The sequence below is a fragment of the Condylura cristata genome, unplaced genomic scaffold (genome assembly GCF_000260355.1).
Source record: "Condylura cristata isolate star-nosed mole 26May11 unplaced genomic scaffold, ConCri1.0 scaffold00049, whole genome shotgun sequence".
Taxonomy (NCBI): domain Eukaryota; kingdom Metazoa; phylum Chordata; class Mammalia; order Eulipotyphla; family Talpidae; genus Condylura; species Condylura cristata.
In genome coordinates this window covers 973771-996596 of record NW_004567150.1, presented here as the reverse complement: position 1 = coordinate 996596, position 22826 = coordinate 973771, and the positions used below count along the sequence as shown (strand labels likewise).

Sequence of the window (22826 nt, the reverse complement as noted above, 5' to 3'; positions counted from 1 at the left end):
AACATTCCCTATTTTAAACTATAGTTCACTTAATTATTCTCTATTCATAGATGCTTAAACTGTTTTTAAATTTTTTTATTTATAAATAATAAATTACTCCATTTATATATCTTTTATGTTATTTCTTTTAAGATATATTCTCAAGAGGAATTAATAAAAAAACAATTAACAAAAAAAGGAATTATTGAGGGCTTCAATACTTTAATGGCTTCTAATGACTAGCTTAACATTTCTTAACAAGGAGAGTTCTTCAGGAAGGTCACTGAACATACAATGGTTTCAACACCATCACAAATGGCGTTATTGTATATGTATATTTTTCTATGTTTTACACAATAATGATAGATTCACTTAGTTTTATTAGTTTCCTCAAACTTGTTTATTTGTCTATACCCTTTGCCCATTTACCTATGGATATCCTTGAGTTTGAGTATTTGAATTAATTATTTTTATGGTGAATAGCCAACTTTGTAGCTGTAATATTTAATATCTTGGTATATTCTTCAGGATATTTAGGTGAATCACTCAAGATCATGGTTCTGTAATTGCTTTTCAGAATTAGTTTTGGGCTGAAGAAATTCAGAGCTCAGATTATTAATAGTTTATAAAAGGTCACTATTGTATCCTAATGATTTTTTTCAACTAGATACCACTTGACATGTATACATAAAGAGGAAAAACATACGAAAACTTATGTTATTTCTAGCTTTAACTAAATTAAATAGAACTGCTATATCCCCACCCCAATGTGTTTAAAAGAGTATTTTTTTCAAATTTGTATGCACTTTGTCTTGATTCTAAATCAAGGCACTGGCATTCATTCACCAGCGCATAAACAGAAATAATGAAAAACCAAGGAATCTTAGACCCTCAAAATTCTGTCAGGTTTGACTTATAGAACATAAAACTCATGAACCTAAATAACAATAATCAGAATCACAGCATCCTTCCCTCAAAAAAAATGTAAATAAATTAAAAAAATAAAAAAGGGTGGCAATAGCCTTAATAAATTTGTTAGAAGACCAGCTGAAAAAGGAAAGTGAAAGATATATCCTGGTTGCTTATCAGCATAGAAGAATTAATGCATGATTCTATTTTATTCCTTTCATTCAGTATTCTGTCATCTTTGAAAAAAAAAAAAAAAAAAAAACCCAGAGATCAAAAATGTTAAGAAGTACTTACTGAAAGTCACAGCTTTGGACTCACCTTTTTGACTTGGCTCTTTTGTTGTCTCTCTATATAATGCTCCCTTTTTTTTCTCTTCCTGAAAACGGATCTGTAGCTGTTTGATCTCTTGATCATAGTCCTGCCATTCTGGGACAATTCGAACAGCAGCTTCCAGTTTGGGCTCTTTGGTCATTGGATTATTACACTGTGAACGAAAATAATGTATTTATCCTGAGTTGAAAAAATGGTATGTTACACAGCATTTAAAGATGTTTCTGTTCTTGAGTTATAGGTCCTAAATGGACCAAAAAAACACAACTGAGGAAGCAATGATATACTAGCAGAAGTAATCTACAGTTAGTGCTTGTATAAGCCTTCTACAAAGAAATTGTGATAAGCTATGTGAAGGCTAAAGAAAGTCATCAGGAAAAATCACATGTCAGAGATGATCTGGAAAATAATGGCAACTTCACGGGTTGTAAGCAGTAAAAACAGCCCCATCAGACACTGTAAGAAAAGGCTTCCTGATGCAAGTTGAAAAAGAGTCCAATAATATACAGCTACAGGCAAAAAATAAAGAGTCTGCATGTCTAGTCATATCTTACACTGGACAGAGATGGAGGAGAGGCCACAGGCAGCTTACCAAATCAATGGTTTTCGCTCTTTTCTTAGAGGCGTCATCACACCATGTTTCACACCAAAGCCATTCTTGAGGGAGGGACTTAATTGGCACCTGATGGATCATGTTATTGGGCAAATCCTATTTGGTAAAGAAAACAAAACACAATAATCTAAAGTTTGTGTGGAGGGGGGATTCAAATAAATGCACAGTAAATGAGTGACATGAGCTGTTCACTGCACTTTCCAATCACCAATTTTTAGAACTGAGAAACTTCAGTTCTAAAATCCTACATAAGCTATAATATTTATGGGGTTTTTTTAACCACAAAATTAGAGGACCCATCTACTAAGTCCTAAAAAAATTTTATTTACAACTGACGAATAGCCCACAACTAGACTGTCCTCCATTAGGGCAATTTGGAAAAAAAATATTGTTGCCTTTTGAAAGTCATCTAAAAACGGAGTGCTTAACTTCCTTCAGTTCTGAATCCATCTTGTCTACTGAGGCTTGTTCCAAGTAGACGAAGCCAAACATATTTTCTTTTCTTTTTTAAAGATTTATTTATCTATGCATATAAGAACTGAGGTACACATGAGGGGCTGCGGGGGCTGGTGATTGAAAGAATTTGCCAGAGACTGGGGAACAGAACAGGCAGGTTGACTGGAACACACTGTTGAGGGAGTAGTGTGTGGGACACAAGAGGTCTGCCACAACATGTGGATCACCTCCCTGGCCAGGGACTGAACTCATGCTGCAGTGACTGCTGATAGCTTCACAGTGCTGGGCCTTAACCCAATGCACCACCAGGGAGGGCCCCAGCATGTTTCCTATGCAACCCTACTCTAAGCTTTGAAGCTTTTTGCGTTTGGTACACACAAAAATGTGCTATTGTCTTAAGACACAAATCACCAATTTGATAAAGCACTTCCCTGTCTGGGTATATACACAAAAAGAACTGAAATGGAAATTTATGTACCCATGTTCACAGAGGCATTATTTGTAATAACCAAAAAATGAGAAAAGCCAGATACCCATTAATAGATGAACGGATAAACTAATAATTGTATATACATACAAGGGAATATTATTCAGTCTTAACAGGAAGAAAATTCTAATATATGCTACAATATGAATGAAACTTGAGAATATTATTCTAAGTAAAATAAGCCAATTACAAAAGAAAAAAAATTGTATGGTTCCAAAAGTACTTAGAATAGGCAAATTCATACAAACAGAAAATAGAATGGAGATCACCAAGAGTAAGGGGGGAAAGGCGGAAAATTTATTATTTAATGGATACAGAGTTTCTGTTTGGGATTATGAAAAAGTTCTGCAAATGTCCAGTTGTACAACACTGTAAATTACTGAATACCACTGAACTGTATACTTAAAAATGGTTAAAATAGGAAAGCCCACGGGGGTTACAACTGATATGGCAAAAGGTACAAAATGAGGTAAAAAAAAAAAAACTATTATATTAAAAAAATGTGCATTCGATTTAAAAAATGTAATCATGTAAGATGGTGGAGGTGTTAACACTGTAGTCTATGGATTTAATCATTTTACTATATATGAGTGGATCAAACTTATAAAATGCAATGTGTCAATTATATCTTAATAAAGAAGTAAAAAAGATCCTAAAAAAAGGTTAAAATGGTAAAACATATGCATATTTTACCATGATAAAAAATAATAAAGGTAAAAGACAGATACTTTCAGACAACAAAACCAAAGGCCTGCAGCAACTTGAGGATCAATATAAAATGGAAGGATGTCAGTAAGAACAGTGAATTTTGTGATGTTTTAATTTACCATACTCCCATTCTGCTCCCTGTGAGCCTTTAAAAAAAAAAAAAAAAATCAGCCTGTATTCCCAAACTTGAGAAATGAGGACATGGCTGCTGGTTTTCGAAAGCTTTATTCCCAAGCAGAGTTACTATTTGACCTGACAATGTGGTTTCCTCCAAGACTATACTGTAAAAGGCTTGTCTACTGAATTTCACTTGATATTGTACAATGGTAAAAGTGTCCCCATGGCAGCATTTGTCAGATATATTAAGCTTGCCTAAGGTGAAACAAAGAATAAATTAATTACAAATCTTAAACGAAAAGCCAAGGAATGGGATTGTCATAGGAGGCTTGAAAAGATCCACATATTCCTGGGAATTAGGTCATGTACATGTGTACGGCTGTGCACATGCTCAGGGCTGTGTACATAAGAAAGACCTAAAAAGGCCCTCTCTAAGCAAGAAGACTAAGGTGGAGATGTAAACAGCCTGACTGACTACTGAGGGTGTCTCCCAATATGCACACAGAGGCCTTTGGCAAAGACTAGGAGTTGTAGTGGTTTTGAGCACTTACAGTAATCTCTGTTCAATCACTACCTGACTACTCAGTTAATGAGACAGACAAAAATATACACTTCACAGAACAAAATTAGAAGTTACAGAACAACCAACCAGGGGCCTTTCCTGGTGGTGTAACAGGTTAAAACACAGTACCACAAAGCTGGCCGCAATCACTTCAGCAGAAGTTCAATCTCCAGCCAGGGAGGTGATCCACATGGTGCAGCAAGACCTCTCCTGACCTACCCGCTGCTGCCCTCAGCAGTGTCTTCATCAATCTGCCTGTTCTGCTGCTCCCCACTCTGTCTCTGGTGAATCCTTTCACCACCCCTGCACCTCTCGTCTGTAGCCCAGATCTGTATGCATAAATAAATAAATCTTTAAAAAAACAACAAACCAGTAGTACAACATTCAGCAACAACTCTAGAGTTGTTATTTGACATGTTCCATTTTTTTTAAAGATTTATTTATTTATGCTTACAGAACTGGGGTACAGGCGAGAGGTGTGGTGGGTGAGAGGATTCACCAGAGACAGAGCGGGGAGCAGCATAGGTGGATTGATAAGTGCACTGCTGAGAGGAGCAGTGGGCTGGGCAGGAGAGGTCTGCCGCATCATGTGGATCACCTCTGGGGAAGGTGGGGATCGAACTCATGCTGAAGTGGCTTTTTAGCTTCTTATTGCTGTGCTCTAGCCGGCTGTGCTACCAGAGAGGGGCCACATGTTCCATTTTTAACAAAAATAGACATAAAAAAAGGTGGGGTTGGGAGAAAGCAAATATGACACATAAAGGGGAATCAAAGCAATCAATAAAACTATATTTGTGGAGGCCCAGATACTGGGCCTACATGACAAAGACTTTAATCAAGTATTTTAAGTATGTTCAAAGGGTCAAAAGAAACTATGTTTAACAGAACTAAACAGAACTAAAGGAAAAGTATATGTTAAAAAAAGTCTCTTAATAAAGAGATAAAAAGTATACAGAAGAATCAAATAGGAAATCTGGACTTGAAAAATAACAAAAATGAAAAATTCACTAGAGCCACTGAAACACAGTGCACAGGAAAAAGAATCAGCAAACTCGAAGACAGTCAATTAAGAGTCTTCAGTCTGAGAAGCAGAAATGAAAATGTAGAGAATTAAACAGAACTTCAGAGACCTGGGAGAAACATCAAACATATCAACATGCACATCAAAGGAGTTTCAAGAGGAAAGAAAAAAAGGGTAGAAATAATATCTGAAGAAATAAAGAAAACCTCCTAATTTGATGAAATACATTAATCTACTTATCAAGCAGCTCAATGAAATCCAAGAAGGAAAATGCAAAAGAGACCCAGACCATCATAAGGAACCTTATGGTTTATACCTAGACCATCATAAGGAAACTTAAAACCTATAAGAGACAGTAACTTGTCACAGACAAGTGAACCTGAAGATTAACAGCTAATTTCTCTTCAGAAACCAAAGAAGTCACAAGACTCTGACAGTTTCCAAAGTGCTGAAAAAAGAAACTGTCAAGTATGAATTTTATATACAGTGAAATTATTCACTCATGAAAAAATATACACATTCTCCAAAAGTTTATAGCCAACAGTACTGCTTTACTGGAAATCTTTCTAACTTAAAGAACACGAGGAAGTAACAAAACCACATAAAAAGAACTGCATGAAAAAATAAGGAATACTAGTAAAAGTACACAAATAACTATAAAAGATATATCTACATATTTTTCGTTTGAAGACACTATCACCACCCCATCCCAAATTTGTAGTTTAAAAATTACAAGGGTAAAAATCATAAATCTGAGTCAATGGGCATTGTAATGCATAAACATGTAAACTGTATGACAGTAACAGCATAAAGATGGGGAGGAAATATATAGGAACAGTTTGTATACTACTAAAATTGTTATCAATTAAAACTGTTAGATTATCATAAACTATCAATGATAATTATGAAGACAATAACTAAGCAATATAGTGTAAAGGAGACAAGGAAATTAAAATGATATTCTAGAAAGTATTTATTTAACATAAAAAATGCAATGAGGTAGGAATTGACAAACACAAGACATTCAGAAAACAAAAATGCCAGATATAATGCTAGCTCACTACATTATAATTTAATAACTACATTATAAATGTAAATGAAATTCTCCAATTAAATGTTCATAGTAACATTACCCATGGAGGACAAAATAAAAAATAAACCAAATGTAGACTAGATAAAACACAGCACCACCTCACACAATAACACAGGTGAATCTCACAATCACAATGTTGACTAAAATAAGTTAGACTTGTAAGCATACATCTTTTGTGAACCCATCAAGATAGGGAGAAAACAGCAGGTAAAACTATTAATATTTCAGGATACAAGTTTAGATAGTAATTTTATAATGAAAATCAATGGGTTGATCAACGAGAGACTGCTGAATACTTTGTCAAAGATGAAAGGTAGCCTCTGGGCTGCTGGTAATGTTCTGTTTCTTAAACTGGGAGGCGGCAATTACTTTCTGGTAATTCACTGATAGATACCAATATGTATATAATTGCACATTTTTGAAAATTTTTTATGGGTGCTACATGTCACAAGAAAGTTTTCAAAATGTATAAACAAAACAAAAATGTGAAATTGTATCTAAAACAAACTATCTCACCTCTAAAAATTGCTCATAATTAATAACCAGCAAAATCTCTTAAAAAACACTGTGGTTTCTGACATAAAAGGAAATTGTGGTACTGCTGTACTCTATATTGTGAATACAAAGCCAGTTAGTTCCTGAAGAGAAACAAACTGGCCTTAGAGGGAATGAAACCAATTTGTTTAATTAGCTTGGGTATAAAATACCCAACATCCTCCTTCCACCTCCTTTCCTTCCCAAACAGATCTAAGATATTTTTCACTGCTGTCTTCCATTGAGGACAGATAAAATATACATACACAACACACATTCTTTTCTATGAAGTAACAAAACAATATCCAAGAGGGTTAAGCTGCAAATAACATTTCATTTTCTGATACAATATTGTACAACACTAAAAAGTATAAACAAAAAATATGGCTACTTACTTGATCCAGATTTGAAAGGCTATTAGGATCCTGACTCAGACCTTGGTACTGTCCCCTGAGTCTGTCACCAGCAGCTATTTTCCTAAATTTCTTCAAATCCACGACATAAAGTGCACTAGATAAAGAAGATCCATTTGTCACCATGGGACAGAAGAAATAATCAAAATGAGTAACAGATCATATCACTAGATATACGTTTGCTTAACTCAGAAAAGCTGAGACCCTACAGTGGAACTGGGGTCAGTATGTGCAACTTCAAAGATGGCTAAGGAAATTAACACAAAACTCATATATTCTTGTCACTACAAGCTCACTTTGTCATTCTTCATTTTCTTCCAAAGGAAATAATCTCTGACAAAAATGATTTCTAGCAAATGTCAGCAGATTAGGTAATAAAGGTTACAATAAGTGATAAATAATCATCAGTGAACAATATTCTGAGGATGCCTTAACTGTTGCAGAGGGGAAAGCCTCATGGAGTTATAGTTCTTTAAAGCAAAAACATAAAGTTTAACACTGAAATTACCATACCCCAACATTTTCTCAGTATATGCTGCTTCCTACAAATCCCCTTGCCCTCCAAATCTGCCAAGTCACATTTTACCCAAAGATAATATCTACAGATAATGAATCTAAGTAAGTATTCATTAGAAAAGTCACAAGTGCATACATTCTCTGACTTAGTTCTACTTCTAGACATTTTTCTTCCATGTATGCTTGCAATATACAAAATAATTTGCTACAACATTGTATGCCATAGCCAAGGACTATAAATAACATATATGGGAATAATATGCAGATATGAAATGGAATACAGTCTCCTTCTACATAATGATAAAACAGTAGAGCTTAAGTAACAAAAAAGCAAAAGCAATGTATAAAACTATAAATAGGATGATATATTTTTGGTATGAAAATAACTCACATGTTATGTAAAAAAGAACAGTTGTTTACGTAAGAATTAAACTATGGTATGGAAGGACATACAGTAAATTAATGGAGAAAGTTATTTGTTGTAGAAGTAATCAGGAAACAGACAGGAATGGCTTTTTCACTGTATATGTCTCTTAATTCTTATTTCTGGACCACATTAATGTATTACTTATGCACAATTTTAAATACACAAAATTTCCAAAAGGGAATACCAAATCTAGAATTAAAGCCAAAAGTGGGGGAAAGGAACGGTGGAAAGCAAAATATGTAAGATACCCGGTGGTGGAGGACCGTGGTTAGTGGTAGGTGTGGTGTGCTAACACACTCTGAAGAAGTGCGCAGCAATGAGAGTACTCCCTTTTCTGTACCTGATATGATACTTTCGTCCAGCTAAGTGACTGGCCCAGTATCCTGATTTCCAGAACCGGTATCCATCCATTTCTCTTCGGCTATCGCAGAAAGGAGTATAACCATACGGGGCACCATCCAAATTGAAATCTCTTAACTCTTTCAGATCTGTTCGTACAATCTGGATTAAAGATCATAGTTCTTTGTTAAAAAATCATGTAGAGAGCAGATTCCTTGAAATATATCCTCACTAAAGGCACTGTGGAGGAGAGCTGAGCTCATGGAAAGCACAGGGCCCAGCAGCAGGCCCATTTTGAGCCTGAATTCCTTATATTCTCACTAACATGTAAGCCACTCAGACTACTTCTTGACACAGCATTCTAAGTAGTCAAAAAAAGAGCAGAAATTAAAGTTACATTACTTAATATCTCTGTGGCCCCACCTGTGAAAGAAGATAACAGTAATACCTACCTCACATTCATTGCATGAATTAGTGTATAAATCAAGAGGCACTGTGATGCCTAGTATGTAGTAAATGCTCAAAAGAATTAACTTTCCTGATATTAAAGTCAGAAAAGCATGCTTCAGGTTAACAAGGGTGACCTAAATGTGCCAGATGAGGCAGTGGATCCCAAAAAGGTCCATAAAGCCTTTGTCTAAATTGACTTTTGCACATACTATACCACTCCCAGAGGTTTCAGCCAGCTCAGCTGAAGAGGGAAAGCTGTTGGAATTGTATTTATACATTTTTCAAGCTCATATGCTCAAAAACTTCAGTATGTTTCCTTTAAGTCAAATCCCAACATCAGGAAGATTTGCTGAAGAACTCCACATTATTAAGAAGTTCTACTTGAAGCTTCTCTCTTACCCATGCTTTTGGGAAAATAATTGGAAATGATGGCAAGAAATGTTGAACCTCAATTTTCTAATTTTTAGTTCTTATAAGTTAAATGTTGAACCTCAATTTTCTTATATGTTTAAGGAATTAAACAAGATACAAACCTGTGATATAATCACAACTATGTAAAAATGGTATAGAACAAAAAATAGGAGGTATGACACATGCAAATTTTAAAAATGAACACATCTAGATGATAGCTCTCCACGTGATCAAAATAATGCAAAATAAGCACGTACTTGTCTATAACTGGAAAAATAAAACCATTTAAGAAGGAAGATGTTCAAACATGGCCTTGAAGAGCTTACCTGATCAGCATCCACGAACAAAAATTTGTCAACAATTAGTGGAAAAAGCACGTCTAAGAAGAGTATCTTGTAACCCCAGATGATACGTTGCTTTTCAGTCTGTTGATGAAGCCATCGGGGCCATTTGTACTGAACAAGCTCATATTGGAAGTTGTATTCATTTGCCATGTAAGGTATGAACTCCTATTTTTACACACAGGGAACCACAATCAATTTACTTGGTTAAGAAAAGTGACTTAATAATGTAAGTCAACAACCATCACAATTTTGACACAAGTAAAACACATTTACTGTAACAATGGCCCTACATACAATCTGACCCCAACTTACTTGTGACTCCAGAAATAGACACATATACACTTTCATCAAATCCCCATTTCTTTATGATTTCTAATCACCACATAAAATAACAAAAATCTTTAAGTCCTTTAGATAACTAATTTATATGTGCATAAGAGAAATAAGCTTTACATTCATTTGTGTAAGTATAATTTCATTAAAACACTTTTGAGCTTAATTTTAAGCCGTTCTCAAGGCTAGGTCCAACTCAGGTAATAACATGGCAAAGTCAAATACTCTAAATACTGTCAGAGGACCAGAAGAAAGAGAGAACTTGTAGGAGTTACTGTACATTTTAACTTTTATAGACCAACAACAAAAGAAGGTGCAAATATATCAATTTATACAATAAATACTAGCAGTAAGAATGCAGAAAACTTCCCAAGTGTGTTCTCTGTTCTGCATAGATGAAACAGGACTTCGTATATGACTGGGTTCATAATAAAACTATGGGGCCCTCCCTGGTGGTAGAACGGATTAAAACACAGCACTATGAAACTATGGGCAGCCACTGCCACAAGAATTCATTCTCCAGCCAGGAACTGACCCACATGGTGTAGCAGACCTCTCCAGTCTCCCCCTCCTGCTCCCCTCAGTAGTGTATTTCAATTGATCTGCCTGTTCTACTCCCAACTCTGTCTCTGGTGAATCTCACCCTCAAACCTCTGGCCTATATCCTTGTACTTGTATGCATAAATAAATAAAATCTTAAAAACATAAAGTAAAACTAAGCATTTCCCTCAAGCTAGGATGTGCATACTTTGAGGGAAACAAAGTCACAGCATCAAAATATTGCAACTAAAAAAAGACTTTCCTATGTATAGGAATGACTTTCTATGTATAGGAAAGCTTCACAATGGTCATATTTTGTGTTTGGTTTTATAACACCTATTACCTGCAAAAAGACCAGTCTGAAAGAATAATCAACATAGAAATTTACATTTGAGTTACTAATAAAAAAAATCCAATAATTACTCAGATTAAAGTAGATTTCTTTTTCCTGAACAACAAACCTTAAATGTGGGGGACAAATAATTCTTCAAGAACCAGAATTTCACAGGAGTCTTGGTATTCTTCAGTACTGAGAGCATCATTATGCTGTCAAACAAAAGCAAGTAACAATAATAACTACCTCCAATACTTTCAAAATTAGAGTTAAATTCAAAAGTAGAGTTAATCATGAGACCACCAAAAGTTCTTCAAAGCAGAACTAATTCATCAGGCAGGACCCTTAATAATGGCAAATTGCACTTTCTCCTTCCTCAGAGATTATCAAAGAATGGGAAAGGTGGAGTATTTTTCACTTGAAAAACGTGTACCTAATCGATAAAAACAAATGTTTTAATTATGGTATATCTTTAAATAAACTGCCTGATTAACTCTATTAATTATGACGCAAATGAATAATGGGAGTTGTGGTTAACTATGTCACTCTAAAAGAGAAAACCCTTGCAGTCACAGCAGCTGTATAAATGCACTCCTCCCACAGCCCACACTGGAGAACTCTGCAGGGAGTGGTGAGGGGCAGCAAAGGGGGTCCATTTCAGGGTTCCCTATTTTGAAAACAAACAGAAACCAATATTATGTCAAGAAATTTAATTAAATTCCACTGTTACTAATATATGATATTACTAATTTCAGATAATATTTCTTGATTAAGGGCTCCACATGATTAAAATGTATTTTGCTCTTTTAGATTTGCAGTGAAAAATTCAAAGTAAAAAGAACCCTGGCCATTAGGAAAGTCCCTCTCAAGAGGAGGTACATCTCCCATCTCGATCACCAACCATAGGCACTCCCAAGGACCTTTCCCTAGTTACCAGCCCAATGTGTGACCTCTACTGACTAAGTGATCTTAGGTGAGTATCTTCACTGCTGAGCTTCAGTTTGTCCATAACATACAGATCTTCTAAGGTGAGAACTAAGATCCCTCCTGGGTCCAAAATCCAATGAGTTCTGGGAGGTCCATGGTCTTGTTCCACTTCTATTCTCTATGTCCCTGTCCCATTTCTGATTGGAAAAATGCTTGGGAGCCTATTAAACACCACTACTTACAATGTGGCTGCAGTGATATTAAAGTTTTATAGCTTGTAATACACATAGAGCTACACGTACTGCCTACAGCTATGCCACAAATCAAAACAAATATAATCACACATGGTCACAGTTCTCAGAGGGCTTCAAATACACAGTGGGCAGAATCCCATAAAACTTTTACCCCTCACTAAGAATATTATGACATTCATTTATACAAGTATATTGAAACAATCAACAAGACTGACCGAAGAAATCTTTCATAGAGATGACCAGATGCAACAGAGAAAATATTGATGATGTCATCTTTTTCTTGTTTCACATCCTCAGTCTTCTGTCCTCCTGAAAAGCCCCTATAATCAGGAAGGTAAAGACAAAAACATTTGAAACAGTGATGCAGATACACAAACCTTTAAGGGAAGAGGTAGTGAAGGTGGTGTTTTCTAACCCCTTGCACTTGGAAGTGGGCACAAAAAAGCAAAACCAGCTCCCAAGATAACACAAAGGATACAGCCCACAAGATCCTGTGTTGCTTCAGGAAAAAACTGAGCACAGGCTATTCCCAAGAATGCTACCAGTACAACGCAAAGTAAACCAGGTAATTTTATTAATCAGCTCTCCAAAAAGGACTCACCCTCCAAAGCCACTTAAGAAATAGAGTAGAAATAATATGGCCATGCAGGCGTATTAACCTCTTTTGGCTAGTTCGAGTAAAAAATAAGCATCTACTCAATATGAGTAGATTTGACCACACATGAGTAGGATCTAAAAAGCCCAGATATGATTATGATTATTACAATCACAAGAAGGGAACTGGAGCTTACAACTCAGCTTTTCCTTAACCAAAAAAAAAAAAAAAAAAAAAAAAAATAATCATTTTATAAATGATGCCAGTTTACCATTTAAAGGAGTCCCAAAATCCAGATTCATTCTCATTAGTTCCATCACTCAGCAAATCTTCATTCACCATATCTGCCTTCTTCTGAACCTGCAATCATGGGATGAATCTTACTCCTCTTACTGAGTTTAACCACCATTACTGACTTTCCCTGCAACATCAGGGAATTCATTCTTTCACAAACAAGTACAACCACCCAGAGTCTAGACCCAGTCAATGAAAGTATCGCTATATCATTAAAATCTAAAATAAGGGACAGCACCTCTTTTACTTATGCAATATTGTTTTCAGCTTAAAAGTGAACAAAAAACTTCAAATTCAACTGTGTAGGAAATACAATCTGAATGAGAACAGAAGCACAATTCACTAAGCTCATGAACTCTGTCAAGAAGGGGTTACTTCCTGTCACAGCCTTTTCCCAGGACTCACTAGTAGAAAGATAGGTTGAATCTTCTCTAGAACGTGGGATCATTTTATACTCAACCATGTGAGGAGTGCTTTAGACTTAACTGCATGTAGTGACCCCAAAATACCTTTGACTTGAACTTAAGATACTGAATCAAAAGAAAGAAATAAGTGAAAAGAAATTAAATAGGGCTACCATTTATTACTGTTGTTGAAAATTTCAATAGCTTTGTCCCAATTTTCTAAGAATAAAATTATTCATAATAATATGAGTTATGGCTATATAAACAATAATCTGTGAAAACAATTTATATAAAATGAGATTCGTATTACTCACTATGAAAGATAGTTTCTCAAGCTAAAGAAAACACAAACTCATATTTACAGTAGACATTTTATATTTAAAGCAACATTCCTACAAATAATACAGTAAAATTCTAAAACTGAGGTAAGTTTTAGGCTGATTTCTTTTTTTCCTTAGCTTTAATGAAAATATAATCAACAAATAACATTATATAAATTAAAGGTGTACAGCCTGATGATTTGGCATGGGGATATATACTGAAATGATTACCATAGTATTACTGAAGTTAAACACTTCAATATACTCAAATAGTTTGGGGCTGATTTCAAGACACGTATTTCTTCATAATAGCTATCAAGTACCAAATTATTGCTACCTTTACTAACTATAATATGTGAAACTTACCTTCACTTTAATAATTTTACTCTTAAAGTTGTTGAGGACAACAACAACTTCACTGGCATCAGGAGGAGAATCTGTACCATCATGGCTTCGAGAGAAAAGAAAGTAAGATAGATGTTAGTTAAGTCATAATTCTCAAAATGCAGTAACTGTTCTGTATCCAGTCTACCATATCTGGACACCATCTTCATCATAAAGAAGCTTTTCAGATTTCAAATTATTTTCTCACAAGCTGCAAAAGTGCCTTCAAACTACACAAAAGCTCTTGACTAATCTCTAGTCTAATATGTATCCATTCAGAGTGCAAACTTCTGTCTAGAGTTCTCCTTCAAAATGTCTTTCACAAAGTAAGGCTCTAGTGCTGGAGGGACACTGAATACTAAATCACCACTGGTCTGAAATGCTTTTTTTTTTTTTAAGATTTATTTATTTATGCGCACAGAACTGGGGTACAGGCCAGAGATGCAGGGGCAGCGAGAGGATCCACCAGAGACAGAGTGGGGAGCAGAACAGGCAGACTGAGGAAGTACACTGCTGAGGGGAGCCGTGGGCGGGTCAGGAGAGGTCTGCTGGCCATGTGAGCACCTCTGGGTGGGGATCGAATTCATGTTAAAGTAGCTTTAGCTTCTTAGTGCTGTGCTTTAACATGCTGTTCCACCAGGGAGGGCCTTGTCTGAAATGCTCTCTAAACAAATTTCACCACAGTTAATAAAAACATAATTGATTTTGTAAACAAACCCTATCTCCTACAACTTTACTAAACTCAGATGTTGGTTATCTTTTTTAAAAATATATAGCTAAGGAATTTCAACAGGTGATAATGTTGGCTGTGAATAAAGTCATTTTTTCATTCTTCCTTTCCAAAAAATTAAACCACCATTGGTATCACAGGTCTCCAGTGACTTCACTAAAAGGATGCCTGGGCTTCCTCAGCACTATCATGGAAACATGTCATTTCTTTTTAGTGGACAAGAACCAAAACAAGGCCCTGCCTTGGAGTTTTGCAAAGGGATCTATCTACTCTTCTGTCTGGAGATATAATACTCTAGAGTTATGTCTGTACTCAATATGGTGCCCATATTTTGGAGGAAGAACTATCATAAGCTCTATGTGTAGGCAGACAGGGCAGAGGAGGAAAAAAATAAATAAAAATAACCAGTCAACTGCAATTTCCGATAACCAATTATCAAGATGTTAACTGCAGAAAGCCACAGAAACAATTCACTGAACTCACTATCATCCAGCAGTTTTTTCAGACAATGGTAAAATTCTGATGGGGAGAGTGAAACAGCCAGAGACCTAGAATCTCCAATGGAAACAACAAGAGGAAGGAAACCTTAGATGGCAGGAGAGTGGCCAGAAAGGGCATACAGAAGGGACAGGGTTGAGAAGGACAACAGATAAACTTTTTATGACAGATTCTGTTAAACCATGTCTGGGGAAAACATTATTTGGGGATTAAAAAAAAATCTACTATAAGCAATGAAGATGTTATTGTAATACAAGCCTTCAATATCCTGAGAAGGAAATAGGCAGCTATCCAAAATAGGTTTACCTGGGTGTTAGCTAAGATCCTATGGAGCTGAGATGAGGACATATGAGGGCATTTTAAATAAATTCAAATGGGAACCATTTCCTAAGTACATTGAAGTGATGTCTGTTCACACAGCTTAAAACTAATTTACCTTATGTTCACAAGAATTTAGACTGTACTGTTTTAAAAAAGCATTGCAATTTTTTTAAATAGTCACCTGTCGTAAACCTGAAAGCAAAAGCCTGGTTACTGAGAAAATGCTCTGGGAACACACCCTACCGCAGTCCAGAAAGTGCCAAGGTTTGATGATCAAATCATATATGTGCTGAATCTCTCAACTCATCAAGGTCAAAACATGTACTAACCTGTGTACAAAAGTTTGACTATTTTTAATTTTTTTTCTCCTTTCTTGAAATGACTCAGTCTCATCTGTCTTTGGCTAAAATCACTGTGACTACTAATGTTTTAATTATAGGAGACTGTTAGCACAAAGAAAAGACTAGAGAACAAAACTTGACTTCTTACTAGTATCTATTCCAATTGTCCAATTATATAGCCTCACAATTCCCATATTTAATTTCCCAAAAAAGCACTATTTCATAAAAATTAAATTCCTATTACCTGGCTAATTGCCAGGGCAGTTTTAATATATTTTCATTCTCATTGCAAAATTTTCTGTAAAAATGCACCTGTATCATTTAATCTTACCTGTAAATTCTGTAAATATCTTCAGAACGTCCCTTCCTTAGTCTGAGAATCCAAGCGCCTGGATTGGCTTTTAACTGGAAGTAGCCCTAGGCCAAGAAGACAAAAATTTTAGTTTACTTTGAAACATCAACTTCTGAGAGATACTTATTTTCTTTCCTGAAATAGCAGTCATCCATATTTCAAGATCATCAACATATCAGTGTAACGATCAAAAAGAAATCTAAACACTAGAAATACTAGCAAAATACAGGACAGTCAAGTCAAGAAACCTAGCTGTACTTGGGTAAAAAGAATTAATGTGATATGTGAATTAAGTTTCAACTCCCCAAATACAGAAAACCTCTATACGTTTATAAATAATGCATTTCAAGGTCCAATATGGTTAACACAGAATAGTACTGCATGTTTTCTTTAAGTTGACATGTATATAAGTTTCATTCAATGAACTAATGAGTTCATGAATTTTTAAGTCACTCATGCTGAGAATGCTAATTGTTCTGTCAAAATTGTAGTACCTGAATTAACATAACTCACTATCATCATCTGAAGAACAGCTATTTACCAGATTGGCCATAACAATGGTATCCACGATGACAGGGTTAGCTGAAGTTCCTAATGTAAACTGCAGTCCTCGTGGGGGTTGGCCTGTGGTGATGTCATAGCAGTGACCTTCTAGTAACAGGTACTCCAGCTCATATTCAGCAGCCACTATACTGTCCACCTACAATATCAAAATTATATCGCTTTAAGATTTGGCAGAAATAAAAAGAAAATGTATTTATTTATATACATTTTACATCACCACTCATTCTCAGGTGTAATCCCCATAAATTACCACCACCAAGACACCAAACTATCACCATAGTCTGTTGTGCTTTTTCCTCCCTATTTTGATTCCTTTCCCTTCTTCTCCCCAGCTGAATGTTTCTGATTTATAGTTTGCCCACTAGTTAGATCTTCCCCCCCCATCCCTAATTTGTTTCCCTGTGTTCTTCCTTTTCAGTACTTTTCTCTTTCCTTTAAAAAGAAAGTACTGATAAATGCAAAACAGGGATGAACATCAAGTACATTAGACAAAATGGATAAAGACAGACATACAATGCTAGACACTGTATGATCACCTTAATAAGAAATTCAAGAAATGACAAAACTATAGTGACAAAAAACAGGTCAGTCATTGCTTAGAGCTGAGTTATGGGGTGGGGCTGCCTGCAGAGGGACTGCAGGAACATCTCAGAGTGAGGGAAATGCTCTGTTCCTTGATTGTGCAAAGGAGGGTTGAAAGGAGAGTTGGGGAAAAGGAGGTTATTTAAGAGAATTATTCTAAAAATATGAAAGGAGAGGATGAGATTCTAATGTAGGAAAGCAATTATCAGGAAAAAAACGTGTAAAGCAAACTGCCAAAAATATGAACAAAGCTAAAGGCTAAATAATGGACAAAAACAAACTCAATCCTACAAGTATTAACTTAAATGAAGAAACAGGAAAGAAATGCAAAAGATCAAGAAAAATGCAGATTCATTTTGGCCTTCAGAATATAGCTGAAAATATCACTGTTCTAAATGGAAACATCCAAAGTGTATTTAATGGCTCCAAAATTATATACAATCTTTCATGTTCTCCAACAACTGTTGACATTATTGCTGATTCCTTACCAAAAATATGGATGCCAGGTTTTAGGGCAATTGGCTTTAGGAAATTTTAAGAGTTTGTATCCCAAAGCTACATCTGGCTTTGTAACCTCATTTAATGCTAATAAACACACTCTTCAGAGCTTAATAGGTTACTGCAATACTAAATGACAATAAAAGCTAAGAGAGAAATGACAATATAAGCTAAAAAAGAAATCTCTACATGCCTACCATGTCTTAGGCTCTATTCTCACTAGAAAGCAGAAAAACTGGAAGAAGTCTAAGAACAGCAAAGACACAGGATATAGAAGTAACCTTTGCATTTGATTCTATACTTTCTTGCACTGTTCCATTGTGTATTTGTGGACAATCTGTAATCTCTTCAGCAAAAATTGCCTCCTCAATACTGTGCAAAATATTAAAAGTCAACAAAATTTAATTTCAAAAACTAAAGGTAAAATAGTTATCAGTAACTAGAAAATAATTTAATTGCAATTCCAGAAACAAAAAAAACAAAACAAAAAATTGCCTCCTCAATGGTAAAGCCCCATATTTCCCATTTGTTAAAAATATGATGGATAGGGCCTCTTTGGTGGCACAAAAGATTAAGTCTCAGCATTATGAAGCTATCTGCAACCACTGCAGCACTAGTTCGATTCCCGGCCAGAAAGGTGACCCACATGGCATGGCAGAACTCTCCTGACCTGCCCACTGCTCCCCTCATCAGTGTATTTCAGTCAATTTGCCTGTTCTGCTCCCCACTCTTGTCTCTGGTGAATCCTCTCACCCCCTGAACCTCTGGCCTGCACCCAATTCTGTATGCATAAATAAATAAATCTTTTTAAAAATCCTTTTAAAAAAGAATATACAAAGAACTCTCAGAATTCAACAAATGATAAGCCAATTATTAATAGGCAATGGTGAATAAACATTTCTCCAAAGAAGACATACAATCAATAAGCACATGAAAAAATGTTTAACATCTTTATCATGTAGACAGAAATGGAAAATGTGTGCAGTCACTTCAAACACAGCTTGGTATTCCTCAAAGATTGAACAAAGAATTACTTCATAATCCAGCAAGTCCATCGTCAAGTATATATACCCAAGACTATTAAAACTTGCACACAAATATTCGTAGCAGTATTATTCAGAATAGCCAAAAAGTAGCAACAACCCAAATATCTACTGATGGATAAATGTGTTATGTCCAAGCCATGGACTATTATTTGGCAATAAAAAGGAATGAGGCACTAGTACACACTATAACCTTGAGAATAATTTGTTAAGTGAATCACAAAATATGTGATTCGATTAAGATGAAATGTCAGAGGAGGCAAATACACAGTGACAGAAAGATGAGTCGCTGACAAAGCCAAGGGGCATGAGGAGCACCTGCTAATGGGCACAGAGCTCCTTTTAAAGGTGACGAAAGCATCCTAACATGAGACTGGTGACAGAGGCACGACTCTGTGAGTATAGTAAAATTGCTGAACTGTAGTCATTGAAAGGGCAAAGGTTATGCTACATGAATTAGACCTACATTAAAAAAAAAAAGTGACATCTCAGAGACCAACACAAACTGTGATTCACCTTGTCCATTGAGTCTCACTTAACAATACATCTTAAACATGACTAGACACTTGGAAGGAATATTCTTACCTCTTCTAAGTAAATATTATCAAGATCATATGGTGTTCTGACAGACTCTACCATCCAGCTCTCAGGGGTATTCAAATTCAGAGTGAACAAAGGAGACTGCGGCATGTCCAAAAATTTTGCTATTGGACCCTTGGCAAAGCTATGTTCTGACGTGAAAGAAATTTCTGGTTCTAATACATAACGGTAAAAACTGAAATTGAAAAGAAAAATGTAAGTTTTTTAGTGCAATCACAGTCCTTGAATTTACAGGATTCAAAGACTCAAGGAGTTTACAGCCACATGCCACAAAGGTGAAGAACTTAAAACAAACAACATCTCTTGACCTAGTTATACTTCCTGTGCTTGTTATAGATGAAGAATAAGGTTGCAAGCCTGAGAAAGGTCATTTTTTCCAGTACTGCTATGTCTAACTGTAGCGAGGCTGACAAGCATTTCCTAGAAACTGCCCTTCCTTTGATATGAAAAACTCATTTTTATCTTAAAATTCTAAAGTGGGTTCTCAGGCCAGCCCTGAAAATACAGTATGTAGAAGTTTAAATACCTCTCCTATATAAAAACAGTGGTGAAGCTGTGAACCCCTTAGTCACTTTCAATTCACTTTAAATATAACCTATAAAACCAGCACATAACCTGTAGCCCAAATATGTGCCACACTATTACTATAAATGCTTTTTATTAGCTCTTATGAAACATGGCCATTCCAGACAGTACAGCTGGTCCTACCTTCCTTTTCAAGATTCATGCAAATGAGCCTTAGCAAGTTTTTTCTGACATATATAGGCATGTCTTTCTGCATCATTGCATGTTTTAATTTAGTAGGTAATTTTTAATAGCTACATTGATCAAAATATTTTAAATTAGAGAATTAAATGATTCTGACACCAACTTCCCCCACCCAGCAACACAGTGTAAGCAGTCTGGCTAAATACCAACTAAAGGTGTCTGAGTCCATGCTAAGTGCTCAGAAATTCTGATTAGAGCCAAAATTTGCAAAAGTGAGCATTCAATGAATGCTCCTTTCAAACATGGTATCCTCAAATAAATTAATCTGATCCCTAATATTCAATATCAGCTTTCAACTTTAGCATCAGTTTTTTAATTATTGACTTCTTAAACAGTTTACCTTTTCAAAGGCATATCAGAAAGTTTTGATTGGCAGTTCATAAATATTCTTAAATTCATGTTGATCAGCTGAGTTAAAACCTAAAAGTAAACCAGAAGACAAAACATAAAATTTTTCCCAGAGAAAATGGGAAAAATATTTGAGAAAATGGAAAAATATTTGAGAAAATGGGAAAAATATTTGAGAAATTACATTTTTCTTCAGAAATTTATCACCTGACACTGACCTGAGAGGCTGTTTCTTAGTATCTCAACAAGAGATATAAAAGTAGTAACTGCCATAAAGTTTGCAATGGTGAAGTTTCTGGCAACCACAACTATACAAAATGTGAACTGTGCACATCACTGGGTCAAAACCATTGGAAGGCGGTTATGGTACATTACTGCTCCCCACATATGCAGTGAAGCAATAGGTAAAGATATACAAGAAAAAGCTTTAAAGGTTCATCAGTGCAGCTTAGACAATGTAAGATGAAGATATACCATATTCACATGTACACAAATATCTGACTATACTTCAATAAAACATTACCATAAAAAATGCTGAGGCAACTGTATGTGGAAGAGTTCTTTTAAATCTTAAAACTGTAATATCTTAGACATATTTAAAAGGCATAGTGCCATTAAGAAATGTTAGTTATTTAAAAAAACAAAAATAATAAAGAATTTGTTTGCCTTTTGAGCTCTTTCCCATTATAAATCAAAATATGGTTTAAGTCAATTAAATTCAAAGACTTGTTCTAAGTGAGGATGATGTTTTAAAAATTACATGTGGTAGCCACCCAAACTTTTATCATCTTTCTAAGGCTGTAAGGTTGTTCTCAGAACCAATCTTTGTGAAGCTATATACTCTGCCCAAGATGCCGATGCCATTTGCCAAGGCCCTCTGAAGAGAACACTTTCACTCTCAGAGAGGGGTAGGCCATTTGATAACCGCAGATTGATGATGAGAATGGCTTCTGCAGCTGCTCCTACCAAGAGCAATGGGGCAAGTCTCTGTGCTTCTCTGGTGACAGGGTCAATGACAGCCACGACATCAAAGTATGTCTCCCTTTTCTTTGGGCTCAATTTAATTGCACTGCAGAGATCAAAAATGAGAAAACATTAAAGGAAAATAAGTAACCAAGTTAACCTGCTTTATTTTTATTTTGGTCCAACACAACCAATCAGCCCTTCTGACATTTCAAAAATAACTTCAGATCTAGAACAACGAGGCTACGTAGTGGTCAACTAAATGATTATGTCTACTTCATAGTTAGCAAAACCCTCCAACAATGCAGGTTCACTCAAAATGGATCAAAAAATTTGTGTGGAGAAACAAAAATCAGCTTGACATTGAATTTAACCAAAAACTGCTAGAAGCTTCTGGTGTTAGTTTTTGACAGTTATGGGGCATTATGCCAATTTTTATATCTTGTCAAGAGGGTATGAGAGAAGAAAGAAGGTAATCTTTTTTAATAATTAAAAGGAACAGAGCAATTGCAAACTTGCAAGATAGAAAAAGGAAATACTCATAGAATGTCACTATTCCTACCCAACCACTTGGTGCATATTTCTGAGTCCTAAAATGCTTATACAAAGATCAGCTATACCTTGAGAATATCACAAATTTTATATCAATTATCTTAATTTCCCCACCACTTTATCACAAAGATTTTAATTTTTTTAATTGAGGTATCGTTAGCTTACATTTTTATTGGTATTCTGTAAGCACAGAATCCACAGCTCCTCAGGCGTCGTTACCATAGTCTTACAAAGATGTTTTTCCATGCTGCTGCATATCAGATATCCTGACTAAAAGTGATCTTCTATTTGTGCAAGTGAATCTGTCATCGCTTTACTTAAGTTATTCCTTATTGCTAAAATTTAATATTTTTCAACCTTTATACTTCCACCTCTTCTTGCAATTTCTACAGAGTTGACAAAGCCCTAGACATGAAGTTACTAAGTCATAAGATATAAATATTTTTGTGGCTAATATGTACTGTCAATCACATTTCCCGAAGAATTAAATTTACAAGGCCAAGAAATGAACTTCACCATATCACTGTAAACATTGACATATTTAACCTGCTTTTTTTTTTAATATAATAGTT

The 22826-nt window shown here is 35.4% G+C and overlaps 1 protein-coding gene across 1 annotated transcript in view; it reads right to left on the bottom strand.

Moving 5' to 3' along the window:
- UGGT1 (UDP-glucose glycoprotein glucosyltransferase 1) overlaps positions 1-22826 on the bottom strand; it is a 97532-nt gene that overhangs the window by 3187 nt on the left and 71519 nt on the right. Inside the window, exons 27-40 of the mRNA XM_004694888.2 lie at positions 21706-21808; positions 20732-20811; positions 19609-19798; positions 16878-17036; positions 16316-16401; positions 14077-14161; positions 12964-13052; positions 12313-12417; positions 11044-11128; positions 9692-9874; positions 8506-8666; positions 7205-7319; positions 1811-1927; positions 1207-1372 (exon numbers count right to left, since the gene is read on the bottom strand). Of these exons, the coding sequence (XP_004694945.1) occupies positions 1207-1372; positions 1811-1927; positions 7205-7319; positions 8506-8666; positions 9692-9874; positions 11044-11128; positions 12313-12417; positions 12964-13052; positions 14077-14161; positions 16316-16401; positions 16878-17036; positions 19609-19798; positions 20732-20811; positions 21706-21808 (1724 nt within the window). The remainder of the gene's footprint in view (positions 1-1206; positions 1373-1810; positions 1928-7204; positions 7320-8505; positions 8667-9691; positions 9875-11043; positions 11129-12312; positions 12418-12963; positions 13053-14076; positions 14162-16315; positions 16402-16877; positions 17037-19608; positions 19799-20731; positions 20812-21705; positions 21809-22826) is intronic.